Raw genomic sequence first — 24,221 nt, 5'->3', positions numbered from 1 at the left:
GTGTATAGCTGTGACAGTTTCGGGCTAAAAGGTCCTGGTCTCTTAAAATTATGGTATCACATTGTACTCTTTTTAACATTTATTGTAAGCAATCCATCATTAACTGAAAACATCCCAATTATTTTCCATCAAACAATTCTCTTTCAGATTATTTCTTCTGAACCATTTTCTTCGAAGTTGAATCATATTTTTTCCATTTATTCATCATTTCGTCTGATAGTAGGGTCACTGATTCTGCCTCTATGCTTTTGGCAGTACCCCCAATTCCTTTTCTTAGCTTATTTATTCTTTCCTCCATGATATTGTTGAGAAATAAATCAGTTCTATGGACTATCAAAACAACAAATCAAATGCTTTTCCAGAAGGTATGAACTCTCTTGAAGGATTGATTCTATTTCACTGTTTTTGAGGGTAAGGCAAGGTTATACAAAAATGGCAAGAGCTGGTAGGCTGTTAGTATTTGTTTTTAAGACTGCTGTTATCAAATCTGTGAAAACAATTTAGTTTCACACATGCCCACAGACATGCACAGAGAATTGTAAACTTGAAAAGGGACAGAAAGACTAGAACCTTTACTATATAGAACCTTTACTATAATGGAATTAAAGTGATTTTGAGCTTTACATAATCACATATCTACCACCTTTCTCATCTTCCCACAAAACTATGGAAAACTTTATCTCCTCTGTCAACCTTTGTTTATCTATGATTAAAATTAGAAACACATCCTTGGGACTTTCTTTGCATGCCTTTTTTCCATGGTTTCAAAAAGATAAGCTTCGCCTATAAAAGAACCTTTTGTTGCTATCCGGTTGTGTGTGGAACCTGACGGAACTGCCACGGTGAGTAGGGAACGTGTTTTCCAGGCCTAATGATCAGAATTTATCCATTTTCCCTGACAGGTCTAAATGAACTAAAACTTGCCGATCTTTTAAAAACTTAGCCAGACTCAATCATGTTTTTAATTTCGTGTAGATGCTGCCACTTTGGACTCTTTCACTGCTGCTGGCAGCAGTAGCAGGTAAGAAAAAAATATAAATGTTGAGCTGGGAGAGATTCACCTTTCAACACGGTCAAGAGGGCTAGGGCAGCTGAATTCAGGCTGCAGTAATAACATGAAGCTTTACTTCAAGGAGTAAAGCACAGGAGATGCATAAGAGCACAGGGACGTGGAGTAGGGTTGTCAGAAAACATCTAAGATGCCCAATTAAATTTGAATTTCAGATAAACAACAAATATTTCCCACGAGCAACAAATATGTGACAAATTTATACTAAAACATTATCATTTATCTGAAATTCAAATTTACTTGTATTTTGATTTGCTAAATCTAGCAACCCTGACATTAAGTCAAGTTAAGAGTTTGAACCTTGGCTCTACCACCACCTACAACTGTATTACCCTGAGCAAAATTCTTAACTCTTCTGTGCTTCAGAATCTTTGTCTGCAAAATGGGGAGAGTCGGATTCCCCATCTCCTAGGATTATTGTGAGAATTAGGTCAGATTAGTAAACCATCCAGCCCAGCACCTGGCACATGGTAAGATTTTGAGAAAGGCAGCCCCCACAACAGCCACTACTCTTACTCCTACCATTAATCTAGATTTATCCTCCTTAGAAAAGAGAACCCTTCTTTGGGTTTTTTTTTTATGGAGTGACATTCAAGCCTAGAGTTGTGTTAAACCATGGAATTTTTGTTTAGTTGTTTGTGAATAGCCTCTTCATCACAGGAATGAAGATGACCTGCAGTACAGCAAGGATGGGGATATATGGTTTTGGCTTTTCCATAAAATTTAAGCTCTCCTTTCAAAGTCCACAGCTAAACAGTGGCTACAAGAAGTTAAGGCTTAGGGACACAGTGCTGTCCCTTTCTTGAGCACCTATAGCCCAAGGAAGATATCTGAGTTTAGAGGCTAAAAGGAGTCCCACGTTGGGACTGGGCAGAGACACAAGGGGAGTGAAGTGATCCATGTGGTAGAATTGAGGAACAACAGCCTGTCTGGAATAGTTGTGTTGTCTTTTGAAGCTGTTTTGTGAGTGTGTGGCTAGGAGGGTGTTGAGAGTAGTAGAGGAGGGAAGTCTACCACACAGTGTAATTTAACTCATATATTGGCAGACAGATCGTTAAAAAGAGCATGCTTGTAAAACTAATATCCTTCTGGGGGATTGCAGGAAAAGAAGTTTGCTACGAAAGACTCGGCTGCTTCAGTGATGACTCCCCATGGTCAGGAATTGTGGAAAGACCCCTCCATATATTGCCCTGGGATCCAAAAGATGTCAACACCCGCTTCCTCCTATATACTAACGAGAACCCAAACAACTTTCAAGTAAGAACTATCACTGTGTTTAGAACCAAGTTCTTTGGGAGGCCGAGGCTGGTGGATCACGAGGTCAGGAGATCGAGACCATCCTGGCTAACACGGTGAAACCCCATCTCTACTAAGAATACAAACAATTAGCCAGGCATGGTGGTGGGCGCCTGTAGTCCCAGCTACTCGGGAGGCTGAAGCAGGAGAATGGCATGAACCCAGGAGGTAGAGCTTGCAGTGAGCCAAGATCACGCCACTGCACTCCAGCCTGGGCGACAGAGCAAGACTCCGTCTGAAAAAAAAAAAAGAAGAAGAACCAAGTTCCACCTGTTTTATGTAATAAGGATACTGAGTATTCAAGTTCTTAAGAGAAAAAAATCAGCTGTGAAATTTGCATCTTTGTAGATATTCAGGGCACTGAGCTTAGGTATTACTTAATGTAAATTGTTTATAAAAGGTTCATTAACTTCATATTATTCTTGTCCTTCCTCTATAACATTTAATAAATATTGTAAACATAGGGCTATATTTATATGTATAAAGTATATAAATATTCCCAATATTACATATTTATGTAATCACCCATTATATATATGTATCTCTATATAGATAAAGATATATAAAAATACACACACACACACAGACACACACACACACAAAGCCTTCCATTGTATGAAGAAAAGATCATTACCACCAAGATTATAACAGACATGTTATCCCAAGTTGGACAATGGCAAACATGTTGTGATGACTGGGAAATGGCAACATGGTGATGATAGTGAATACTGTGGTTGTCATGGGAGAATCATTATTCAGAAGGATCCTGAATCCTAGCAGTCTTCTACTTACTGCCCCTCTCCATGTACAAATGGTTCTATTGGTTACTATAGGAAACTGACATGAAACACTTTTCTGTCTAAACAGGAACTTGTCGCAGATTCATCAACCATCAGTGGCTCCAATTTCAAAACAAATAGAAAAACTCGCTTTATTATTCATGGATTCATAGACAAGGGAGAAGAAGACTGGCTGGTCAATATATGCAAGGTGAGATGTGGTCATCTCTCAAGGAAAGGTCGTTTCCAAAGTGCTAATTAACAGCCGTAAGGCACTGGCCCCGACCAATGAGGACAGTGCTTGGAGGTCTTGGAGGATCTTCAGACCCCTGCTGAGCCTAGAGTTCCTAGGAGAGGTCAAAGAGGTGGTGGTGGGAAGAGGGGGTTTAGGATGGTCAGAGCAATGAGGCTGGCAAGCACTTGGTGGATCCAGGCAGTGGTTATTTAGTAACTGATATGGAGGTGTTTCAACATTTTAGCAACAGACGCTCTCATGCTGATGCACACTAGCTGGTTATAGGCCCCTGTTTTTTCATTAGTTTTTTATTTTATGTGAAGAGCCAAGAGGTGTCATTTTGCCTGAATGAATTCTTTTCCTTTGATTTTCACTTGCTACTCTTTGATCTCCTCTAGTAGCAATAACTTGGAAAACAGTGTAGGTTTTCATTTTTGGCTTCTGTTGTTTCGACAGCAGTGATCCTATTTTCTTTAATTTGCCTTTGGCTATATGCCCTGTCATAAAGAAGAATGAAAAGACAGAAAATCAAATAGAATAAATTTTCCTAGTAATGCTAGTGCTTGAGGAACATTACCATTGATTCATTTATTCAAGTATTTATTCATGTATTCATCAAATTTCTTTGACCTGCTGTGGCACAAAGGGAGTAGTCTTTTCTTCAGGGGTGTCAAGAAGAAAGACACAGGCCGGGTGTGGTGGCTCATACTTGTAATCCGAGCACTTTGGGAGGCTGAGGCGGGCGGATCACGAGGTCAGGAGTTCGAGACCATCCTGGCTAACAGGGTGAAACCCCGTCTCCACTAAAACTATAAAAAAAATTAGCCAGGCATGGTGGTATGCACCTGTAATCCCAGCTACTCAGGAGGCTGAGGCAGGAGAATCGCTTGAACCCGGGAGGCAGAGGTTGCAGTGAGTCAAGATTGTGCCACTGCACTCCAGCCTGGACGACAGAGCGAGATTCTGTCTCAAAAAAAAAAGACACAAAGGTCCTCCTAAGCCCACAGTTTCGGTTCTGCCTCTGGCTCAAACCAAGGGCAGAATGAGTCAACTCCAGAGCCTATCCATTGATCCTGAAGACAGATGAGCACTCTAGAGTCTGCACACTCCCCAAGTTTAAACACAAGCAGTAAAACCACAACTTGTCCTCCAAAATAATTTAAAGCTGCTGATTACTGGAGGGAGAGTAGTAATAGATTTTTATACAACAGTGAAGAAAAAAATGTTATTCTCCGTTCAAAAGGAATATAGCTTCCTTTGATATGGCTATGCAATTTATTTCTAAGATCCCAAAGGCAATTGTGGTTTGTTTTTGCTTTGTTTTGTTTTGCATTGATTTGGCTTTGACAGAACTATTGCATTGGTATGCAGAAACAAGTGGTTTAAACTAGAAGGATAAAGGTTCTACAGTCCAGTCCTGACTCTCTCCTTAGCTAAATATGATTAGCAAATCTTTTCCCTGCTTTGGATTTTTCCTTTTGAAAATGGAAAAGTTGGAGATGATTTCTAAGATTGTTCCATTATTCTCAAATTTTTTTTTTTTTTTTTTTTTTTTAAGATGGAGTGTTGCTCTGTCACCCAGGCTGGAGTGCAGTGGCGCCATCTCTGCTCACTGCAAGCTCCGCCTCCCGGGTTCACGCCACTCTCCTGCCTCAGCCTCCCAAGTAGCTGGGACTACAAGCGCCCACCACCAGGCCCAGCTAATTTTTTGTACTTTTAGTAGAGACGAGATTTCACCATGTTAGCCAGGATGGTCTCGATCTCCTGACCTCATGATCCACCTGCCTCGGCCTCCCAAAGTGCTGGGATTACAGGCGTGACTACCGCACCCAGCCTATTCTCAAATTCTTTTTGAAAAAAAAGAGGCTATACATAAACACACTCAGGCAACAGAACTCCTTCCAGAACTGACCTCCATGAAGCCATAATTAAATGCCATCAAACAAGGCTTTCTGTAGATATCTGGTAGGCAATGTTTTCGTGTGAAATATTACTAACTCTTTAGTGATGTACAATAAAACACGTTCATCCAAAAAATTTGATTAGTCTTTCCACTGCAGAAAAACGTATTACCTTTATATAAGGGGTCCTAACATTGTCTTTCATTCATTCATTCATCATTAAATATTTACTGAGCATCTACTGTGTACCAGAATCTGTTCTGGACACTGAGGCTACACCAGTGGACAAGGCAAACAATGTCCTTGGGTGCATTCTAGTAAGGGACAACGTAGTCTTATGGCATTTAGGATGACCTAATGAACAACACATTATACCACATTTTATACAGTTTATACATTTTTTTCTTGAATTAAATGTCTCTGTATCTGCTACAGTAGAAATCCCAAGAATCCAGTTCCCTCTATGGTCAAATTCCAGTTTGGAGATGATGTTAAACTTTAGCAGAGATTATATATCTATAACAGACTATAAGTTTTGTCAATTGCATTGAGGTTAAAATGATATCGTGTCGGTCAAGGAGGGAATTTATCCTAGTCCTTCAATATGTTAACCAGTAATTAATAAAGATCTTGAATTATTTATCTGTTTATTGTGCCCCTTCCACCAGAATCTGTTCCAGGTGGAAAGTGTGAACTGTATCTGTGTGGACTGGAAAGGTGGCTCCCGAACTGGATACACACAAGCCTCGCAGAACATCAGGATTGTGGGAGCAGAAGTGGCATATTTTGTTGAAGTTCTTCAGGTAATTACCCCTGGATTGTATAAAAGCCTGTACACATGGTTTTCCAGATTATCTTTCCAAAAAAAAAAAAAAAGCCTCTAGATTTAATCACAGATAAAGACATTTCTCTACTCAGATATGACGTTTCCCTTGGTTACAAAGAAAAATTTAAAAAAATCTAGCTTTGGGTTTCATCAATAACCCATTATGTTAATAAACTAGTTTTTTTAATTTAACTTATTCAAGCAATTGGTAGGTTGTTTTTAATAAATTCCATGAGTATTTGTTTTAATTTTACTAGTTATTACCAATGTCAACCTTAAGATTAATCTAGTTTTGTTTGATTTTAGTTTTGCTTTCTTAAGAGAAGCACGGTGATAACAAGCTAACCTCATTTGGTAACAAAAACCACAGAAAATGTTATGCTTGAATGTGTTTAAATAATTGTCTTTATTTTTACTTTCTAATCCAAATACTTGCTTCATCATCTCTGGATAACAACTCTTCATGCTCATTAAGGGTTCTCTCTCCATAGTAAAACAACAAAATACAGCCCTACTTCCACCAGATTAAAAGTTAAACCCATTTCCATTTTTCATTATAACTATTTTAAAAAACATGGAAGTCAAGTGCTTTGGAAAGGCAGTGTATCTTCTTGACACTGAGGTTTTTGAAGGTTCTCCCTCTGCGCCCCTCATGAATTCTGCAATACAGTCATGCACCACAGAAGGATGTGTAGGTCAGTGATGGACTTCAGATATGATGGGTCCCATAAGATGACAATGGAGCTAAAAAATTCCTATTGCCTTGTGACCTATAGCTATCATGATACCATAGCACAACATATTACTCACGGATTTGTGGTCATGCTGGTATAAACAAACCTACTGCACTCCCAGTTATATTAAAGTCTACCACATATAATTATGTACAGTATGTAATACATGATAATGATAATAAATGATGACATTACTGGTTTACATATTTACCACAGTTTTTATCATTATTTTAAAGTATACTCCTTCAACTTATTAAAAAAAATAAAACAGCCTCAGGCAGATCCTTCAGGAAGTATTCCAGAAGAAGACATGTTATCATAAGAGATGATAGCTTCATGCATGTTATTGCCCCTGAAAACCTTCCAGGGAACAAGATGTGGAAGTGGAAGACAGTGATATTGATGATCCTGACCTCGTATAGGCCTAGGCTAATGCAGGTATTTGTGTCTTAGTTTTTAACAAAAAATTTTGACAAGTTTAAAAAATTAACATAAAAATGGTTATAGAATCAAGATATAAAGAAATAAAATAATTTGATACGGGGATACAGTGTGTTTTAAGCTAAAGGTTATTACAAAAAATTAAAAGTTTAAAAAAATAAAAATTGTGGCCTGGCACGGTGGCTCACGCCTGTAATCCCAGCACTTTGGGAGGCCGAGGCAGGTGGATCACGAGGTCAGGAGATTGAGACCATCCTGGCTAACACAGTGAAACCCCGTCTCTACTAAAAATACAAAAAATTAGCCAGGCGTGGTGGCGGGCACCTGTAGTCCCAGCTACTCAGGAGGCTGAGGCAGGGGAATGGTGTGAACCCAGGGGGCGTAACTTGCAGTGAGCTGAGATCACGCCACTACACTCCAGCCTGGGCAACAGAGTGATACTCTGTCTCAAAAATAAAATAAAATAAAATAAAAATTGCATAAAGAAAGAGAAATATTTTAAATGAACTGAATGTAGAGTAATGCACAGTATATAAAGTCTTCAGCAGTGTGCAGTAACGTCCTAGGCCTTTACATTCGTTCACCACTTACTCCATGACTCGCCCAGAGCAACTTCCAGTCCTGCAAGCTCCATTCATGGTAAATGCCCTCTACAGATGTACCACTTCAGAATTTTTTTTTTTTTTTTTTAGACAGAGTCTTGCTGTATGGCCCAGGCTGGAGTGCAGTGGCGCGATCTCGGCTCACTGCAACCTCCGTCTCCCGGGTTCAAGTGATTCTCCCACCTTAGCCTCCCAAGTAGTCAGGATTATAGGCACCCACCAGCACGCCCAGATAATTTTTTTATTTTTGTAGAGATGGGGTTTCACCATATTGGCCAGACTGGTCTTGAACTCCTGACCTCAGATGGTCAGCCCACCTTGGCCCCCTAAAGTGCTGGGATTATAGGCGTGAGCCACCAAGGCCAGCCTAAAATCATTTATACCGTATTTTTGCTGTATGTTTCTAGGTTTAGATATATTTGGATACACAACTAGTTACATTGTGTTCCAGTAGCCTAGAGTACACAGAAGAGTAACATGCTGTACAGATTTGTAGCCTAGGAGCAACAGGCTGTACCACACAGCCTAGGTAGGTAGTAGACTAAGCCATCTAGGTTTATGTAAATACACTTTATGATGTTCCCACAACAATGAAATCGCTCGATGACGCATTTCTTGTAACATATCCCTGTTGTTAAGCAACTCATGGCTGTACTTGAAAACATTCTGAAAAGGTTTTCTTTCCGACAGTCGGCGTTCGATTACTCACCTTCCAATGTGCACGTCATTGGCCACAGCCTGGGTGCCCACGCTGCTGGGGAGGCTGGAAGGAGAACCAATGGGACCATAGGACGCATCACAGGTTGGTGAAAACAGTGAAAGATGCCAGGGGGGTTGAGGCAAGATGATCTCTTGAGCCCAGCAGTTTGAGGCCAATCTGGGCAACATAGCGAGACTCCTATCGCCTTAAAAAAAAAAAAAAAAAAAAAAAAAAGAAAGAAAGAAAGCTACAAACTTAGACTAAATGCAGCCTGTATGTGGTCTAAAAGGAAATACAAGATGGAAATTTGGTGCAACCCTATGTTTTACCTTTTCACATTTTCTGAGTTGGACCCCATGATCAGAAATCGCTATGTTCTGAGGCTTTGTAAAGTCTTCATTGATACCAATCTTTGGTCTACAGCACTCTGTTTAACATATTTATATTACACATGACTAAAATGTGAATTAAGGACATCTAGAGATTTTATTCATGTCTATTTCCCCATTGACCGACATTCACAAAGGACAAGTTTCGTGAATAGAATAAATTTCATAAATAGTAGGATGAATATAATTAAACCCAAGGAGCTGAAATTTGTATAACTAATTATATTCTGTTTCATTAGCAATTGCTAATGTGCTTAAACCTCAAACATAACCCTAGAGTTGTCAGGGAAAAGGTGGTCAGGGTGCCCTGGGCTGCCAGTTCTGTGTGCTGCTAATGTGATAACAAATAGTATTTTACAAACCTGAGGCTGGCTGCATTCAGCCAGTGAGCTCACATATTGGATACCCAGGTTCTAAAACCTCTGTAAGGTTATAAGAAAGATGCTACCATCCTGGATCTGAGAGGTGATTATTTCAAGGAAGGACCACTTTCCTCTTCCATCTATGTTCAACCTTTTTGTCTCTGACTTGGTGATTCTCTTTTTAACCCTTGGGATAAGTCGGCTGTATTTGGACTTGGGATAATCTGGAATGCCTATCTGTTCATTTGCTGAAGGGGAGATCTGCATAAGATTTTCTTTTCCATAGTCTGTAAATGTTTCTTTCCCACAGGCTTCTCGGCCAGGTGCTGTGCAATGCACACCTGTGGTCTCAGTGACATTTGTGGAAGCCAAGGTCCTTGTCCTTGTGGGAGTTCACAGTCTAATGGGGACTCTTTTACCCTGAGTGGTTTTTAGTCCAGTGTGTCCCAGAGTCTACCTCTTTTGTTGTAACTGCTGCTAGTGACTAAGACTCTCCCAGTGACTTGCAGCCATGAGGAAAGGCATATTGTTTGGTTTGGGGGAAAATTCACTTTAAAGCAAACAGCCAGAAGCAGATTCCTCTTCAGCAAATGGTCAGGTAAGGAAGAACTCATTCATCCCTTTCCATGCATAACTCATATTTTCCTCTTAATACTTGTACTCAGGACTTGTCGTAATTCGTGAAACATACTCTTTACTTTAGGGTTGGACCCAGCAGAACCTTGCTTTCAGGGCACACCTGAATTAGTCCGATTGGACCCCAGCGATGCCCAATTTGTGGATGTAATTCACACAGATGGTGCCCCCATAGTCCCCAATTTGGGTGAGTTCCTCAACCCGTCCCCCAAAGGGTGTTATAGTGTCTCAGTCTATATACATTAGCATAAACCGTCATGTATTTTTATGATTCTTCAGGGTTTGGAATGAGCCAAGTTGTGGGCCACCTAGATTTCTTTCCAAATGGAGGAGTGGAAATGCCGGGATGTAAAAAGAACATTCTCTCTCAGATTGTGGACATAGATGGAATCTGGGAAGGTAGAATATCTATTATGTGTACAGAGAGATCTTCTTGGGGTAAAGCTTGTATTTTGTTTTGCTAAACTTGCTAAATTCTTTGGAATTGTACAGGTCTCACATTTTATATAACAAAAGACTTTTAATTGTATCCATGAGATGTAGGTTTTCACTGGGATAAGTGGGCATGAGGAGACTGGGAAAGAAAGCGTATTTTCAGTCAACTTCTGAGCACCTAATTCAGGGAATGAGCTTTTATTTATTTAAACCAATCTTTTTCTTCTACAGTATTTTAAACCTTTCATTTAATTACAGTATTATGTATTATAATCTTAAACAGTACTCAACTTCTGATTACATCACAAATCATAAATATACTTTACAAATGACTTTGTTCTGTGACCTGCATGCCTGCATGAGCTCACACTAATTAGAGAAATCTATTCAACAACTATATTCTGAATATGACGTTAACTTGGAAAAATAAAATCTGTCCTTGATGTGTAATTGTGTCTGATTCGAAGGGACTCGAGACTTTGCGGCCTGTAATCACTTAAGAAGCTACAAATATTACACTGATAGCATCGTCAACCCTGATGGCTTTGCTGGATTCCCCTGTGCCTCTTACAACGTCTTCACTGCCGTAAGTAGACTCCACCTTCTGCATAAAGAATTTTGTGACTGTCACTTCTCATGACTAATATGGTTTCCTATACATGCCATCATTCAATGAATGTTTATACTTTCGAACTTACACATGCCTTTAATTATATGTATTTAAATAGTGATAAATTAGAGCACTTTAGAGAAATGAGCTTGTACATGGAAATGTCCTATGTTTACTTTCATTTGTATTACTTTTGTATGCATTGGGTAAATGTCCAAATTTGTTTTAGAAATAACCCTAAACAAACAAACAAAAAATTAGTCTATGGAAATCTGAACAATATCTATAGGATGCTGATGAACATGGAAAAATTTTCTTAAATGCTGACCTTTCTAACTATTAATATATAATTATAGACATGTGGACGTTTCTGTGCAATTTCATAATGGCCAAGATTTTTTTTTTTGAGTTTTCATCTTATTTGGTATTCGCTTGATATCTTGGTTGAATTATTTATTTAATTTTACTTTAAGTTCTAGGATACTTGTGCAGAACGTGCAGGTTTGTTACATAGGTCAATGTGTGCTGTAGTGGCTTCCTCTTGGTTGAATTCTTTATATGTGATCTCAAATATGACGCATCTATTGTCTGGGTTTTTTTTTTTATAAAATTGACTTTTCTTTGCACCATAAATTTTTGAAATCAAAATTTAAAACCTATGGATTTAATAAGAAAATCTCCAGTAACAAATGTGCCAGCTGAAGTCATAATAACCCAGGATATATACCTTAGTGATTAAGAGAGAGGATGCAAATCTTGGTTTCACCATTAAATAGCTGAATATCTTTGGGCAAAACAGTTCTCCAAGAAGTTTCTTCATGTATAAATGTAAATACTGATGGTAAACTCAACATATTTGGTGAGAGGACTTAATGAGAATACATATGTTAAATGCTTAGCCCAGAGCAAAAAAATATAATAGCATTCAATTAATGTTAGCTATTATGGGAGAAGGAGTACATATATTATTCACACTACAGCTTCCATAGGCAATGAGACAGAAGATCCCTCCTCTTTATTTATTTTAATTTTATTTTTATTTTCTTCCCCAATACCTAACAATAAGTAATGGGGGAAAAATTAAAGAAGCAAACACGAAAGCCTCAAGTTTCATCCAGTTAAAACTTAGTCTAATTCAACAATATAAACAGTTCTTTTAAGTGATACTCAGCAGTTGTATAAGAAAAAATGTCTCAGTCTTGCAGATTTCTTCACCTTTGCACTCCCTTCTAAGCTTCTCTCCAAGTGAGTGCTGGGGCCAGGTGATCTGGTGGTGGTGGTCAATGTGCGTTCAGCAGAGGAAATGAATTGGGAGTCCATGGGTGCAAAGTCTTTGGGCTCCTTTCGACTCTGGGTAATAGCCTTGCCTGTTTTATTGATGGGCACACTGCTGTATTTAGAGATGACCTCTTGGGCTTGTCTATTCTTCTGGCTCTAACAATACCCTCAGAGAGCTTTGGCCATTTCTTCCTGGCTGGCTTAGGCAACACCTGGCTTTTGTTGAATGCCAACCCTGGGACTGTGATAAGCCCATAATATGGTCCATTGAGCCAGGAGTCCGCCACTTGCCTTTACTGTAGAGTAGCCCTGCCCCTCATAGTGGGAATTGGGACACTTGTCCTGCCAGCTTGGTTCCTGCCTCTCTATCTCTTTTTCCCATAAGTCCTTGGTCCAGAAATAAGGGGTATTTTCCTATACGAATATGTCTTCTCCAGGTATCAGCCTCACGGTAAGCCTTAGGCTAGCTGGGTCTTTTTCTCTTCACATAGAGAAAATTCCGGGATCCGAATCCTTCAGGGCTTGATATGCTAAACATGAGCTAAAACAATTGAAAAAAGCCAGGCACAGTGGCTCACGCCTGTAGTCCCAGCACTTTGGGAGGCTGAGGCGGGTGGATCATGAGGTCAGGAGATAGAGACCATCCTGGCTAAAACGGTGAAACCCCGTCTCTACTAAAAATACAAAAAATTAGCTGGGCATGGTGGCGGGTGCCTGTAGTCCCAGCTACTCAGGAGGCTGAGGCAGGAGAATGGCGTGAACCCGGGAGGCAGAGCTTGCAGTGAGCTGAGATCGCACCACTGCACTCTAGCCTGGGTGACAGAGCGAGACTCCGTCTCAAGCAAACAAACAAACAAACAAACAAACAAACAAAAAAAAGAATTGACTTTTGAGCCTATTGCTCTCCTAATAAATTCTATTATGTTTATCAGAAGCTGATTATAACCTGTGTTCTACTTATGCAATCTTTCTAAAATAAATTCTAGCTGTAAGTAGATGAATGTTGTGGGAGGAAATTAGGCAAAAGAGAAAAAATAGATAGAAGATAGATATACATACACACACACACACACACACATACACATATATTCTCTCATTGTATGATTTTTTTTTTTTTTTTGAGATGGAGTCTTGCTCTCTTGCCCAAGGCTTGAGTGCAATAGCGTGACCTTGGCTCACTGCAACCTCTGCCTCCTGGGTTCAAGCGATTCTCCTGCCTCAACCTCCAAAGTAGCTAGGATTACAGGTGCCCACGACCATGCCCAACTAATTTTTGCATTTTTAGTAGAGATGGGGTTTCACCATGTTGATCAGGCTGGTCTCGAACTCCTGACCTCAGGTGATCCACGCACCTCAGCCTGTGGATCACTGCACCCAGCCCATTGTATGATTTTTTGTTTGTTTGTTTGTTTTTTGAGATGGAGTCTCACTCTGTCGCCCAGGCTGGAGTGCAGTGGTGTGATCTCAGCTCACTGCAAGCTCCGCCTCCTGGGTTCACGCCATTCTCCTGCCTCAGCCTCCCAAGTAGCTGAGAATACAGGCACCCGCCACCATGCCCGGCTAATTTTTTTGCATTTTTTTAGTAGAGACGGGGTTTCACCATCTTAGCCAGGATGGTCTCGATCTCCTGACCTCGTGATCTGCCCACCTCAGCCTCCCAAAGTGCTGGGAAACTCTAAGCAGTATGAAATTTTCAAGTGAGTAAAATAATATTGCTCTACGCGTTTTTTTTTTTTTTTTTTTTTGAGTTGGAGTCTCACTCTGTCGCCCAGGCGTGAGCCACTGCGCCTGGTCCATTGTATGATTTTTTTTTTTTTTTTTTTTTTTTTGAGACGGAGTCTTGCTCTGTCACCCAGGCTGGAGTGCAGTGGCGCGATCTCGGCTCACTGCAAGCTCCGCCTCCCGGGTTCACGCCATTCTCCTGCCTCAGCCTCTCTGAGTAGCTGGGACTACAGGCGCCCGCCACCACGCCTGGCTAATTTTTTTGTATTTTTAGTAGAGACGGGGTTTCACCGTGGTCTCGATCTCCTGACCTCATGATCTGCCCACCTCGGCCTCCCAAAGTGCTGGGATTACAAGCGTGAGCCACCGCGCCCGGCCGTATGATTTTTATAGTATTGTGTTGTTTAACAGTGAAGTTGGTGACTTACTGTTGTGAATAATGAAATGCATTGTTAATCTTTGCTGCTGAGACACTATTAAAGTCCCCATTTACCATTAGAACAGAAGTGGCTTTAGAATATTTGAATAGCAACAACGTGTAGGAAATATGGTACACAATTAAAAGACAGGGCATCTTCATTCACCATTTGTTTGTTTTCACTAGAACAAGTGCTTCCCCTGTCCAAGTGAAGGCTGCCCACAGATGGGTCACTATGCTGATAGGTATCCTGGGAAAACAAATGATGTGGGCCAGAAATTTTATCTAGACACTGGTGATGCCAGTAATTTTGCACGTAAGTTTCTATTTTCTGTATCTTATATTCTTATTGCTATATATTTTATTATTATGTCCACTGAAAATGTGCATACTTGCTCTTCTATACAAAAGCTTTAAACATCCCCTCTGCAATGTGGAAAAATGCTCAATGCTATGTTCAAGGTGATAATAGCTAATTAGGGGGGCAGAACAGAGTTTGGGTCCTGGACTCTTAATGCTGCAAAAATGAATTTCTTCACATTTGATTCTGGTGCTGAATTCAGAAGGTTTTCTCTGCTCCAGCCTCTTTATATTCAGTCAAATTTTCACTGAACAAAATTCTGAGATTTTTGTAAAAGCAGAAAAGTAATCTAGGAGAGAGAGACGGCAGAATGGCAGAGGTCGTGAGAATGGAAAGACATTGACAGATTTAAGAGACGTTTAGGATTGTAGGCTCCATGGGTGGTGGGAATTAGAGGATGGAGGAGTGGTAGGAATGGGAACAGGTTCTGGTTTTCTTTACTGAATAATAGAGGAAGAAAACTATTTGGATGAGAGTCAGTGGGGTTACCAATTTTTTTTTAAATACTAAAGACAAATTTTATCTCCTCCCCAATTTGCTCAGGCTATCTCTAAATGGCAAACTATTGGCTAGCACCAAGAAAACGTTCTTTTGGTTTTCATAAATTAATATATTCCCAAAGGCAATGAAAAGTTGAATCATAGAATTTTGAAAGTAAATGTAGATATTTAGACAAAAAGATAGCAGTACTCTAAAATTTGGTGATCTATGAAAATAAACTGAAAAAATGTCACAGTTCACAATTTTACAACTACCTTTTAACATAAAGTTCTTATAACTTTCAAGGATAAATTGTCAGGTTGGAAATTGAAAACTAAATGTATTCCTTAGTCCCTTGACTTGAAAAAGAAATCTGTCTTAACTTTGAAAAAAATCTGCAAAGCCCCTACTACCTAATGCCTATCCCCTAAACACATATAAAGGAATATCTATGGCTATTTCATTAGAAAATTACACATGCACACACACACGTACACACATACACATACACACACATACACACATACACACACACATACACACACACAATTATAAATAAATTATTCAAAACTCGGCAGTAGTGGGATCCAAATTAACTTGTTTTTAGTGTCTTTTATCTCCAAACTGACATTCTGCAGTTTTTCTCCCTTGCAGGTTGGAGGTATAAGGTATCTGTCACACTGTCTGGAAAAAAGGTTACAGGACACATACTAGTTTCTTTGTTTGGAAATAAAGGAAACTCTAAGCAGTATGAAATTTTCAAGTGAGTAAAATAATATTGCTCTACGCTTTTTTTTTTTTTTTTTTTTTTGAGTTGGAGTCTCACTCTGTCGCCCAGGCTGGAGTATAGTGGTGCAATCTTGGCTCACTACAACCTCTGCCTCTAGAGTTTAAGCAATTCTCCTGCCTTAGCCTCCCGAGTAGCTGGGATTACAGGTGCCCACCACCACGCCTGGCTAATTTTTGTGTTTTTAATAGAGACGGGGTTTCACCATGTTGGCCAGGCTGGTCTCAAACTCCTGACCTCAGGTGACCTGCCCACCTAGGCCTCCCAAAGTGCTGGGATTACAGGCATGAGCCACGGTGGCCAGCCAATGCTTCTTAATGTTGGAATACTGCACATGTATAATGTATGTCATCAACATAAGAATTTGTCTATTCATTACTATATAGCAGTAGAGTACTGACATGTATAAGGAAAAAGGAAGAAATTATGTCATCCTTACACCTTAATACTATTCAGAATTCGGTTTCTAAATATTTTCATGCTATTTCCTGATAAAACCATTCATGTTTGCTTTGATAACTGGCATCTGATTTATGATCAGTAATTAATTAGTCTGCCCACAAAACATACGTGAAAAGATGATGGAATACTCTCATCATTTATTAAATTGTGGGGGAATTGTGACTAATACATGTTTGAAGTTTTATTAAAGTAAAGGTGACTAATATGAGATATTCATGGCAAATGGACTACCACTGAGTTAGCATGCGTGTCTGAATTTGTTTAATATGTTAGAATGACAAATGTACTGCCAATCACCTTAGCCAGAAATGCATTGTAAGCTGGTCTTAGAAACATAAATGTATTTATGTTTCTAAACACTTACATACACACACTTACATACACTTACACACACTTACATACACACAAATATATATGTGTATATTTATATGTATGCTCATGTATGTTTTTGTTAACTTCTTAAATCCTTAGGGGCACTCTCAAACCAGATAGTACTCATTCCAATGAATTTGACTCAGATGTGGAGGTTGGGGACTTGGAGAAGGTTAAATTTGTTTGGTATAACAATGTGATCAACCCAACTTTACCTAGAGTGGGAGCATCCAAGATTATAGTGGAGACAAGTGCTGGAAAACAGTGAGTAATGAAAATCCCAGGATATGTGAAATATCGAGTCTGTGTTTATAGTTCTTTTCCCACTAAAAGTCTAATTTAAGTGAAACCTCCTACAGGGGATCGCCTACATCCTAGTTACAGTTCCTTCCTAATGCCTTCTGTTTCTTTAGGAAAAAGGGTAGAACTTTAGGAAACAGCTTTGATCAATTCATGATAAATACGTGTTAGCTGATACAAATTAAATGTTAGAATGAGAAACCGGCTTCATGATTCTAAGGTGAGGGGAATGTTTCCTTTGGCAGCTGTGCTTTGTGCTATGTGAGTGCTTCTTGTGTGCATCTTCCCAACTTCCCGGGCTCACCTAATTGCTGTTTAAGTTGCTAGGAACACAGTGAACGTATCAAGGAATATAAATAGGCTTTTCCAAATCACTGGTCTTCTTAGTGAAAACGAAGGTCCAGGAGATAATCCTTGGTTTCAACCAGGACTGGAGTGTGTGGGAGCCAAATGATGGTGAGCTACCATGGTGAACTACCAGGAAAGGTGATCTGATGATAATCATAACAATACCAATACTAGACCAAGTATTTCTGAGTATTAGGCCAAATTCTGGGGCAAGCACTGTGCTTCTGTCATTCTATCCTTCCATCCTTATAAAAACCAAATGAGGGGACGTTGCTTCTGGCAAAGATGGAGTAACAGAGCCCAGATTTGCTGGCCTGGCTGAAATAACCAAAAAATTCAAACAGAGTATATGAAAAAACAGTTTTCTAGGCACTGAACATCAAGGAATAAGGGATAGTGATCCCCGAGAGACAAAAACAGACAAGATGGAGCCTTGCAATTGCCCCAGCTTACTGCTCCGAGAGATTTCCAGGATGTATCACAGGGAGGAGAAACCCAGGCAGAGTCCAGTGGACTCCTTAAGTTAAAGAATCAGAGCTAAGAATTAGAAGATCCAGGGAAGTAGATTTCATAGGACAGCATACCAGAGAGGAGAGAGTTGCCGAGGGACAATCCTGGAGATTGTGAAAAGTCCCCCTGAATATTCATCAAGGTACTGATTGGCCCATGTATGAGAACAAACCAGCTGGAGGTCATCGAAATATCCATTTGATGGATTAGAGAAAATAGTCCCCCTACTCTTGCAGGACTGGGAATGGTGCTTGTTTCCACCAAGCAGCTGGAAAAGTTTATAATTCAAAGGACACAGGGTAGAGTATTTTAGAAGGTCTTGCTTTATAGTGGAAAATAATTTACCTATATTGACCAAGATGTGTAAAGAAACTGTTTCCAAATAACTGCATTCCAGAACAAAAAGGTCAAGAATATTTATAAAGATCCAGAATTATCAAGTACCTAAAACTCTAAAATCCACAGTATCTGACTTTGACTCAAAGATTCCCAGGTATATAAAGAAGCAGAAAAATACAGCCTATAATGAGGAGAATAATCAATCGATACCAAACCAAAACTGACACAGATGTTACATTAGCAGAGGAGAAAAAATAGTTCTTAAGCCTGTATCCATTTGCTTAAAAGGTCAGTAAAGGCATGGCATATACAGGTTAAGTGTTTCTCATCCAAAATGCTTGAGATCAGAAGTGATTCAGACTTTGAATTTCTTTAGACTTTAGGAATAGTTCCATTATACGTACCAGTTGAGCATCAAAAATTAAAAAAAAAAATCCACAATCTGAAATGTTCCAATAAGCATTTCCTTTGAGCATCATGTTGGCAATCAAAAGTTTCAAATTTCAGAGCATTTTGGATTTTTTATTTATTTTTAATATATTTTATTTTTCCATAAGTTATTGGGGTACAGGTGGTATTTGGTTACATGAGTAAGTTCTTTAGTGATGATTTGTGAGATCCTGGTGCACCCATCACCTGAGCAGTATACACTGCACCATATATGTTGTCTTTTATCCCTCGCCCCCCCCACTCTTCTCCCCAAGTCCCCAAAGTCCTTTGCATCATTCTCATGCCTTTGCGTCATCATAGCTTAGCTCCCACATAACAGTGAGAGCATACGATGTTTGGTTTTCCATTCCTGAGTTACTTCACTCAGGAATGGATTTTTTTATTTTTGGATTTAGGATGCTCAACCTATATAGAAAAAGACCCACACTGAGTTTCTAGAGATGAAAAATACAATGTCACAAACAAAAAATGCACAGAATGTAATTAACAGTAGGTTAGACATTATAGAAGACAAGGTTAATGACCTTGAATACATAATAGAAACTTTCTGAAATGAAATACATAGAAAAAAATCTTAAAAATAACTTTAAAAGAACATCAGTGATCCATGGGACAATAAAAATAAGGCTTATTTATTTGAAATAAGACCCTTTGTTAGGTCTTTGAAGACCCTAACAAAGAAGGGACAGAAAAAATATGTGAAGAAATAATACCTTGAAAATTTTCAAACATGGTGAAAACTATAAACCAACAGATCAAAGAAAATCACAAGAAACATGAAGAAAACAGCACAGCACCAATACACATAAAAATCAAAATGCTCCAACCAGGTAGAATGTACATTATTCAGGTGATTACACTAAAAACCTAGATTTTACCACTATACAATATATCCATCTAACAAAACTTCACTTGTTCCCTTAAATTTACACAAATAAAAAAATGTTGAAACCCAATTATAAAGACAAAATATTGAAAGCAGAGAAAAGCAAGACATTAGAAGAGTAAAGAAAAAAAATTACAGCAAATTTCTAATCAGGAACAATGCAAGCCAGAAGACCGTGAAATGACAGAGTATGCAAAGGAAAAACTGTTAACCTGGAATTTATACCCATAAATATCTTTCAAAGACAAAGATGAAATAAAGACTTTTAAAACTGAAATAATTCCTCAACAGCAGGTTAACACTAAAAGAAATGTCAAAGGAAGGCCTTCAGGCAGAGGAAAATGATACCAGGTAGAAAAGAATTCACTAAAAGAAATTAAGAACACAGGAAATAGGAAATACACGATAAATACATAATATTTTTAATTCTTATTACTAAATTCTCTTTGAATAAATTGACTATTTAAAAAATAATGACAGTATTTTTGGGAGTATATAATACATGTATAAGTAAAATATAACAATGACATAAAAGGCTGGAAGGGAGAACTGAAAATATACTATTGGAAGGTTCTTATACCATTTGTGAATTGGTGTACTTTCTCTTGAAGGTATGATGTGATAAGTTAAAAATATGCGCTATAAATTCTAAAATAATGAAACAAATAATGAAACAACCACTAAAATAATGAAACAAAGGATGATAGCAAGTAAACCAAACAAGGAGATAAAATGGAATAAAATATAATCCAAAATAGAGTATAAAAAGAGCTAAAAGGGGCCGAGTGCGGTGGCTCACACCTGTAATCCCAGCACTTTGGGAGGCCGAGGCAGGTGGATCACGAGGTCAGGAGATCAAGACCATCCTGGCTAACACGGTGAAACCCCGCCTCTACTAAATACACCATGCCTGCGTGGTGGCAGGTGCCTGTATTCCCAGCTACTTGGGAGGCTGAGGCAGGAGAATGGCAATGGACCCGGGAGGTGGAGCTTGGCAGTGAGCCGAGATCACGCCACTGCACTCCAGCCTGGGCGACAGAGCAAGACTCCACTCCGTCTCAAAAAAAAAAATAAATAAATAAAAATGATCTAAATACCACAATTAGAAGACAAAACTTACCCCACTGTATTTTTAAAAACTCAATATTCAATTGTATTCTGGCTATATAAAATGCACTTTTTAATTTTTTTTGAGGTAGAGTCTTGCCCTGTCACCCAGGCTGGAGTGCAGTGGCACGATCTCGGTTCACTGCAACCTCTGCCCACTGGGTTCAAGTGATTCTCCTGCCTCAGCCTCCTGTGTAGCTGGGATTACAGGCAGCAGCACTACTCCCAGATAATTTTTTTATTTTTAATATAGGCGGGATTTCACCATGTTGGTCAGGCTAGTCTCAAACTGACCTCAAGTGATTCACCCACCTCGACCTTCCAAAGTGCTGAGATTACAGGCATGAGCCACTGTGCCCAGCCTGAAATGCACTTTAAATATAAAAACACAAATAGATTTCTCAACGTGAAAGAACAGAAAATGATACACTGTTAATCGTTAGAAAAATGCAAATTAAGAACAGAATGAGATACCACCTATTTAAATGGCCAATATTAAGATTGATAATACCAACTCTTGTGAAGGACTATCATACAGTGCTGATGGGAATATAAAAATGATACAACTGCTTTGGAAAGCAGTTTAACAGTTTCTTAAAAAGCCAAACATACATTTTGCTGAGTCAGTGATTTCGGTCTTTGATATTTACCCCTGAGGCAAGAACACATATGATTATACAAAAGATTTGTACATGAATAGTTACAGCAATTTTTTTTGAGGCAGAGTCTTGCTCTGTCACCCAGGCTGGAGTGCAGTGGCACGATCTTGGCTCACTGCAACCTCCATCTCCTGGGTTCAAGTGATTCTTCTTCCTTGGCCTCCCCAGTAGCTGGGATTACAGGCATGCGCCACCATGCCCAGCTAATTTTTGTATTTTTAGTTGAGACTGGTTTTTGTCATGTTGGCTAGGCTGGTCTCGAACCCCTGACCACAGGTGATCCACCTGCCTTGGCCTCCCAAAGTGCTGGGATTACATGTGTGGGCCACCGTGCCCGGCCTATAGCAGCTTTTATTGTAACAGCCAAGAACTAGAAACAATCCAAATGTCTACCAGCAGAGGAATGGATAAACAAACTATGGTCTCTCCATACAATGGAATATTACTCAGCAGTAACAAGGAATGAACTAATGGTACACTCAACAATATGGATGAATCTTGAGATAATTATACTGAATGAAAAGCTAGACAAGAGTGCATACACCTTAGATTCCATTTATATAAAATTCCAGACAATTCAAACTACTCTATAGTGACAGCAGAGCAGTGGTTGCCTGGGAGGGGTGAATATTGGAGGAAATGGGAAGAAGCAATTGCAAAGCAGAAGAAAGAAAATTGGGGGGATGATAGATATGTTTATAACTTTGATGTTGGTGAGGGTTTCAGAGGTGTATGTGTGTTGCGTGTGTGTGAAAACGTATCGATTTAAATATGTACAGTTTATTCCAGATAAATTAAAGCTCAGTAAAGCTGTTAAAACAAAAATGTATATCCTATGAGGTAGATAGTTTTCTTATCCTTATTTTATAGATAATTAAATTAAGGTACCGTTTCTGAATTTCTATGCAGGAAGTTTGACTCTACAAAATTCTGAACTACTACAAAACAAATTCAGGTCACTTTTAATCATATATAAATATTGGTGCCTTTCATTCCTTGTGTCCCTGATTGATAACAGTTTTAACCTTTAATTTCCTATTTGTGAGGCTGCCAGTCATTGAGGAAGTGAGCGTGAAGGGGAAAAAAAACACTTTCTGAGCACTTTTTTTCTGTGCCTAGTAGTTTACGTATGGTAAGGTATTTTATTAAAGAAAAATATTCCAAAGCATCCTAAGTATTATTTAGCCTGTTCTTTCTTTCTTTCCTTTTTTCCCTCCCTCCTTCCCTCCCTCCCTCCCTTCTTTCCTTCCTTCCTTCCTTCCTTCCTTCCTCCCTTCCTCCCTCCCTCCCTTCCTCTGCCCATCCCTTATTCCTTCCTTCCTTCCCTCCCTCCCTCCCTTCTTTCTTTTCCTTCCTTCTGTCCTTCCTTCCTTCCCTTCCCTTCCCTCCCCCCTTTTCTTTTTTTCTTTCTTTGTCTTTCTTTCTTTCTCTCTTTATTTCTTTTTTCTCTTTCTTTCTTCCTTCTTTCTTTCTCTTTCTTTCTTTCTTTCTCTCTTTCTTCTTTCTTTATTCCTTCCTTCCTTTCTTTTCTTTGATGTACACACGAAAAGAAGGCATACTGTTCAGTCATAATGAGAAAAGTTTGTCATTTCTATTCAAATATTGAATTAAAATAATGGTTAAGCCAACGTAACACCAGAAATTAGATTTTACACCCTGGGCTGATTTCTTATGATGGTGACTCTGCCGTTCCTTAATTGCATTGGTTGACATGGGCTAAGTGTTCAGTGACTGCTCATGACAAATGAGTCTTTCTTTTTCTTTGGGGTGTCTATTGACAGCTTCTCTCTTGGTTATTGCGCAACCAGAAAATAACACTGGAAAGAAGAATTCAGTCCTTTATGTAGAAGAGGTCTTGCCTCGGCCATTGTCTGGTCTCCAGCACAGGGTGTGCCCTTCCCTCAGACTGGGAGGTTGGGGGAAGAGGTTGTCTTCATTGTCACACTTCAGCTGTGTGCCAGGAAGAGGAGGTAACTTTGTGTTGTTTTTTCTCCACAGGTTCAACTTCTGTAGTCCAGAAACCGTCAGGGAGGACGTTCTGCTCACCCTCACAGCGTGTTAGGAGACTACTGTTATTTGACCAATGAATTGACTTCTAATAAAATCTAGTGGTGATGCATGACATGCCTGTTTCTTTTGTCCAAAACCTCCATTGTTTCAAGTGAATCTGTTGGATAAAGTGACTAAAATCCAAAATTTGGAGTTGGTCAAAAGAACCACCAATGACTGTTAAATTTTGCTGCATATTTGACCTTAAGAATGTTGTTTACATGGTACTGTCATCATGTTCATTATTAATATTCCTTATGCCATTCTGGTCACTTAAGGCAGTCTTCTGTGTCCAAAATGACCCCCTCTTGGTGGGCTCACATGGAAAGACTCACAATTGCCACTTTTTCCATAATCTTTAAGTTCTGTGTCTGCTCCTAATCAGATATCTCAGGGGAAATGACACACAAGGAGATGAGGACTAGACAGATCCAATACTCCCTAACAGGTCTACCTGGTCTATGTGGGGCTCCCCCAAATCCCTCACTTCTGCAGCCTCTTTGATTTTTCTAAAGCACAAATAAATCATCTTCCCAGTGGTCCCCAGGACAGAATCCATATTCTTTAGTAAGACTTGTGAGGTCCCTCTTGGTCTGGTTGTCTCCTTGGACTCTAGCTTCATCTTTCACTATGTTCCTTCTGGAACTCTACATTCTGACCCTGTCCCCCAAGAGGGTC

At 39.3% G+C, this 24,221-nt stretch overlaps 1 protein-coding gene across 2 annotated transcripts; it reads left to right on the top strand.

Annotated features, from left to right (window-relative positions):
• Nucleotides 1-816: 816 nt before the first annotated feature.
• LOC129465686 (pancreatic triacylglycerol lipase) lies at nt 817-23,613 on the top strand. Of its 2 annotated transcripts, none has more exons than XM_055248080.2 (13): nt 817-842; nt 976-1,021; nt 2,172-2,326; nt 3,233-3,355; nt 5,949-6,083; nt 8,574-8,685; nt 10,038-10,157; nt 10,250-10,369; nt 10,873-10,991; nt 14,620-14,749; nt 15,929-16,037; nt 16,995-17,159; nt 23,493-23,613. In XM_055248080.2, the coding sequence occupies exons 2-13, from the start codon at nt 976-978 to the stop codon at nt 23,554-23,556; spliced, it is 1,398 nt and encodes a 465-aa protein (XP_055104055.1). In that variant the 5' UTR covers nt 817-842; the 3' UTR covers nt 23,557-23,613. The 2 variants fall into 2 exon arrangements, with proteins under 2 accessions (XP_055104055.1, XP_063489281.1); XM_063633211.1 differs by lacking the exon at nt 817-842 and adding an exon at nt 18,634-18,649 and having other exon boundaries at nt 2,172-2,341; nt 16,995-17,146; nt 23,493.
• Nucleotides 23,614-24,221: the final 608 nt, after the last annotated feature.

The sequence above is a fragment of the Symphalangus syndactylus genome, chromosome 2 (assembly GCF_028878055.3).
Source record: "Symphalangus syndactylus isolate Jambi chromosome 2, NHGRI_mSymSyn1-v2.1_pri, whole genome shotgun sequence".
Taxonomy (NCBI): Eukaryota; Metazoa; Chordata; class Mammalia; order Primates; family Hylobatidae; genus Symphalangus; species Symphalangus syndactylus.
Note: the sequence above shows the minus strand (reverse complement) of the source record. Positions and strands in the feature narration are given on the sequence as shown.

Bases quoted from the DNA above. Each gene is read 5' to 3' on its own strand.
- LOC129465686 (XM_055248080.2), top strand. From the start codon at position 976: ATGCTGCCACTTTGGACTCTTTCACTGCTGCTGGCAGCAGTAGCAG. The intron at 3,356-5,948 runs GTGAGATGTGGT...CCCTTCCACCAG, and splicing joins GGCTGGTCAATATATGCAAG to AATCTGTTCCAGGTGGAAAG. The intron at 14,750-15,928 runs GTAAGTTTCTAT...TCTCCCTTGCAG, and splicing joins TGATGCCAGTAATTTTGCAC to GTTGGAGGTATAAGGTATCT.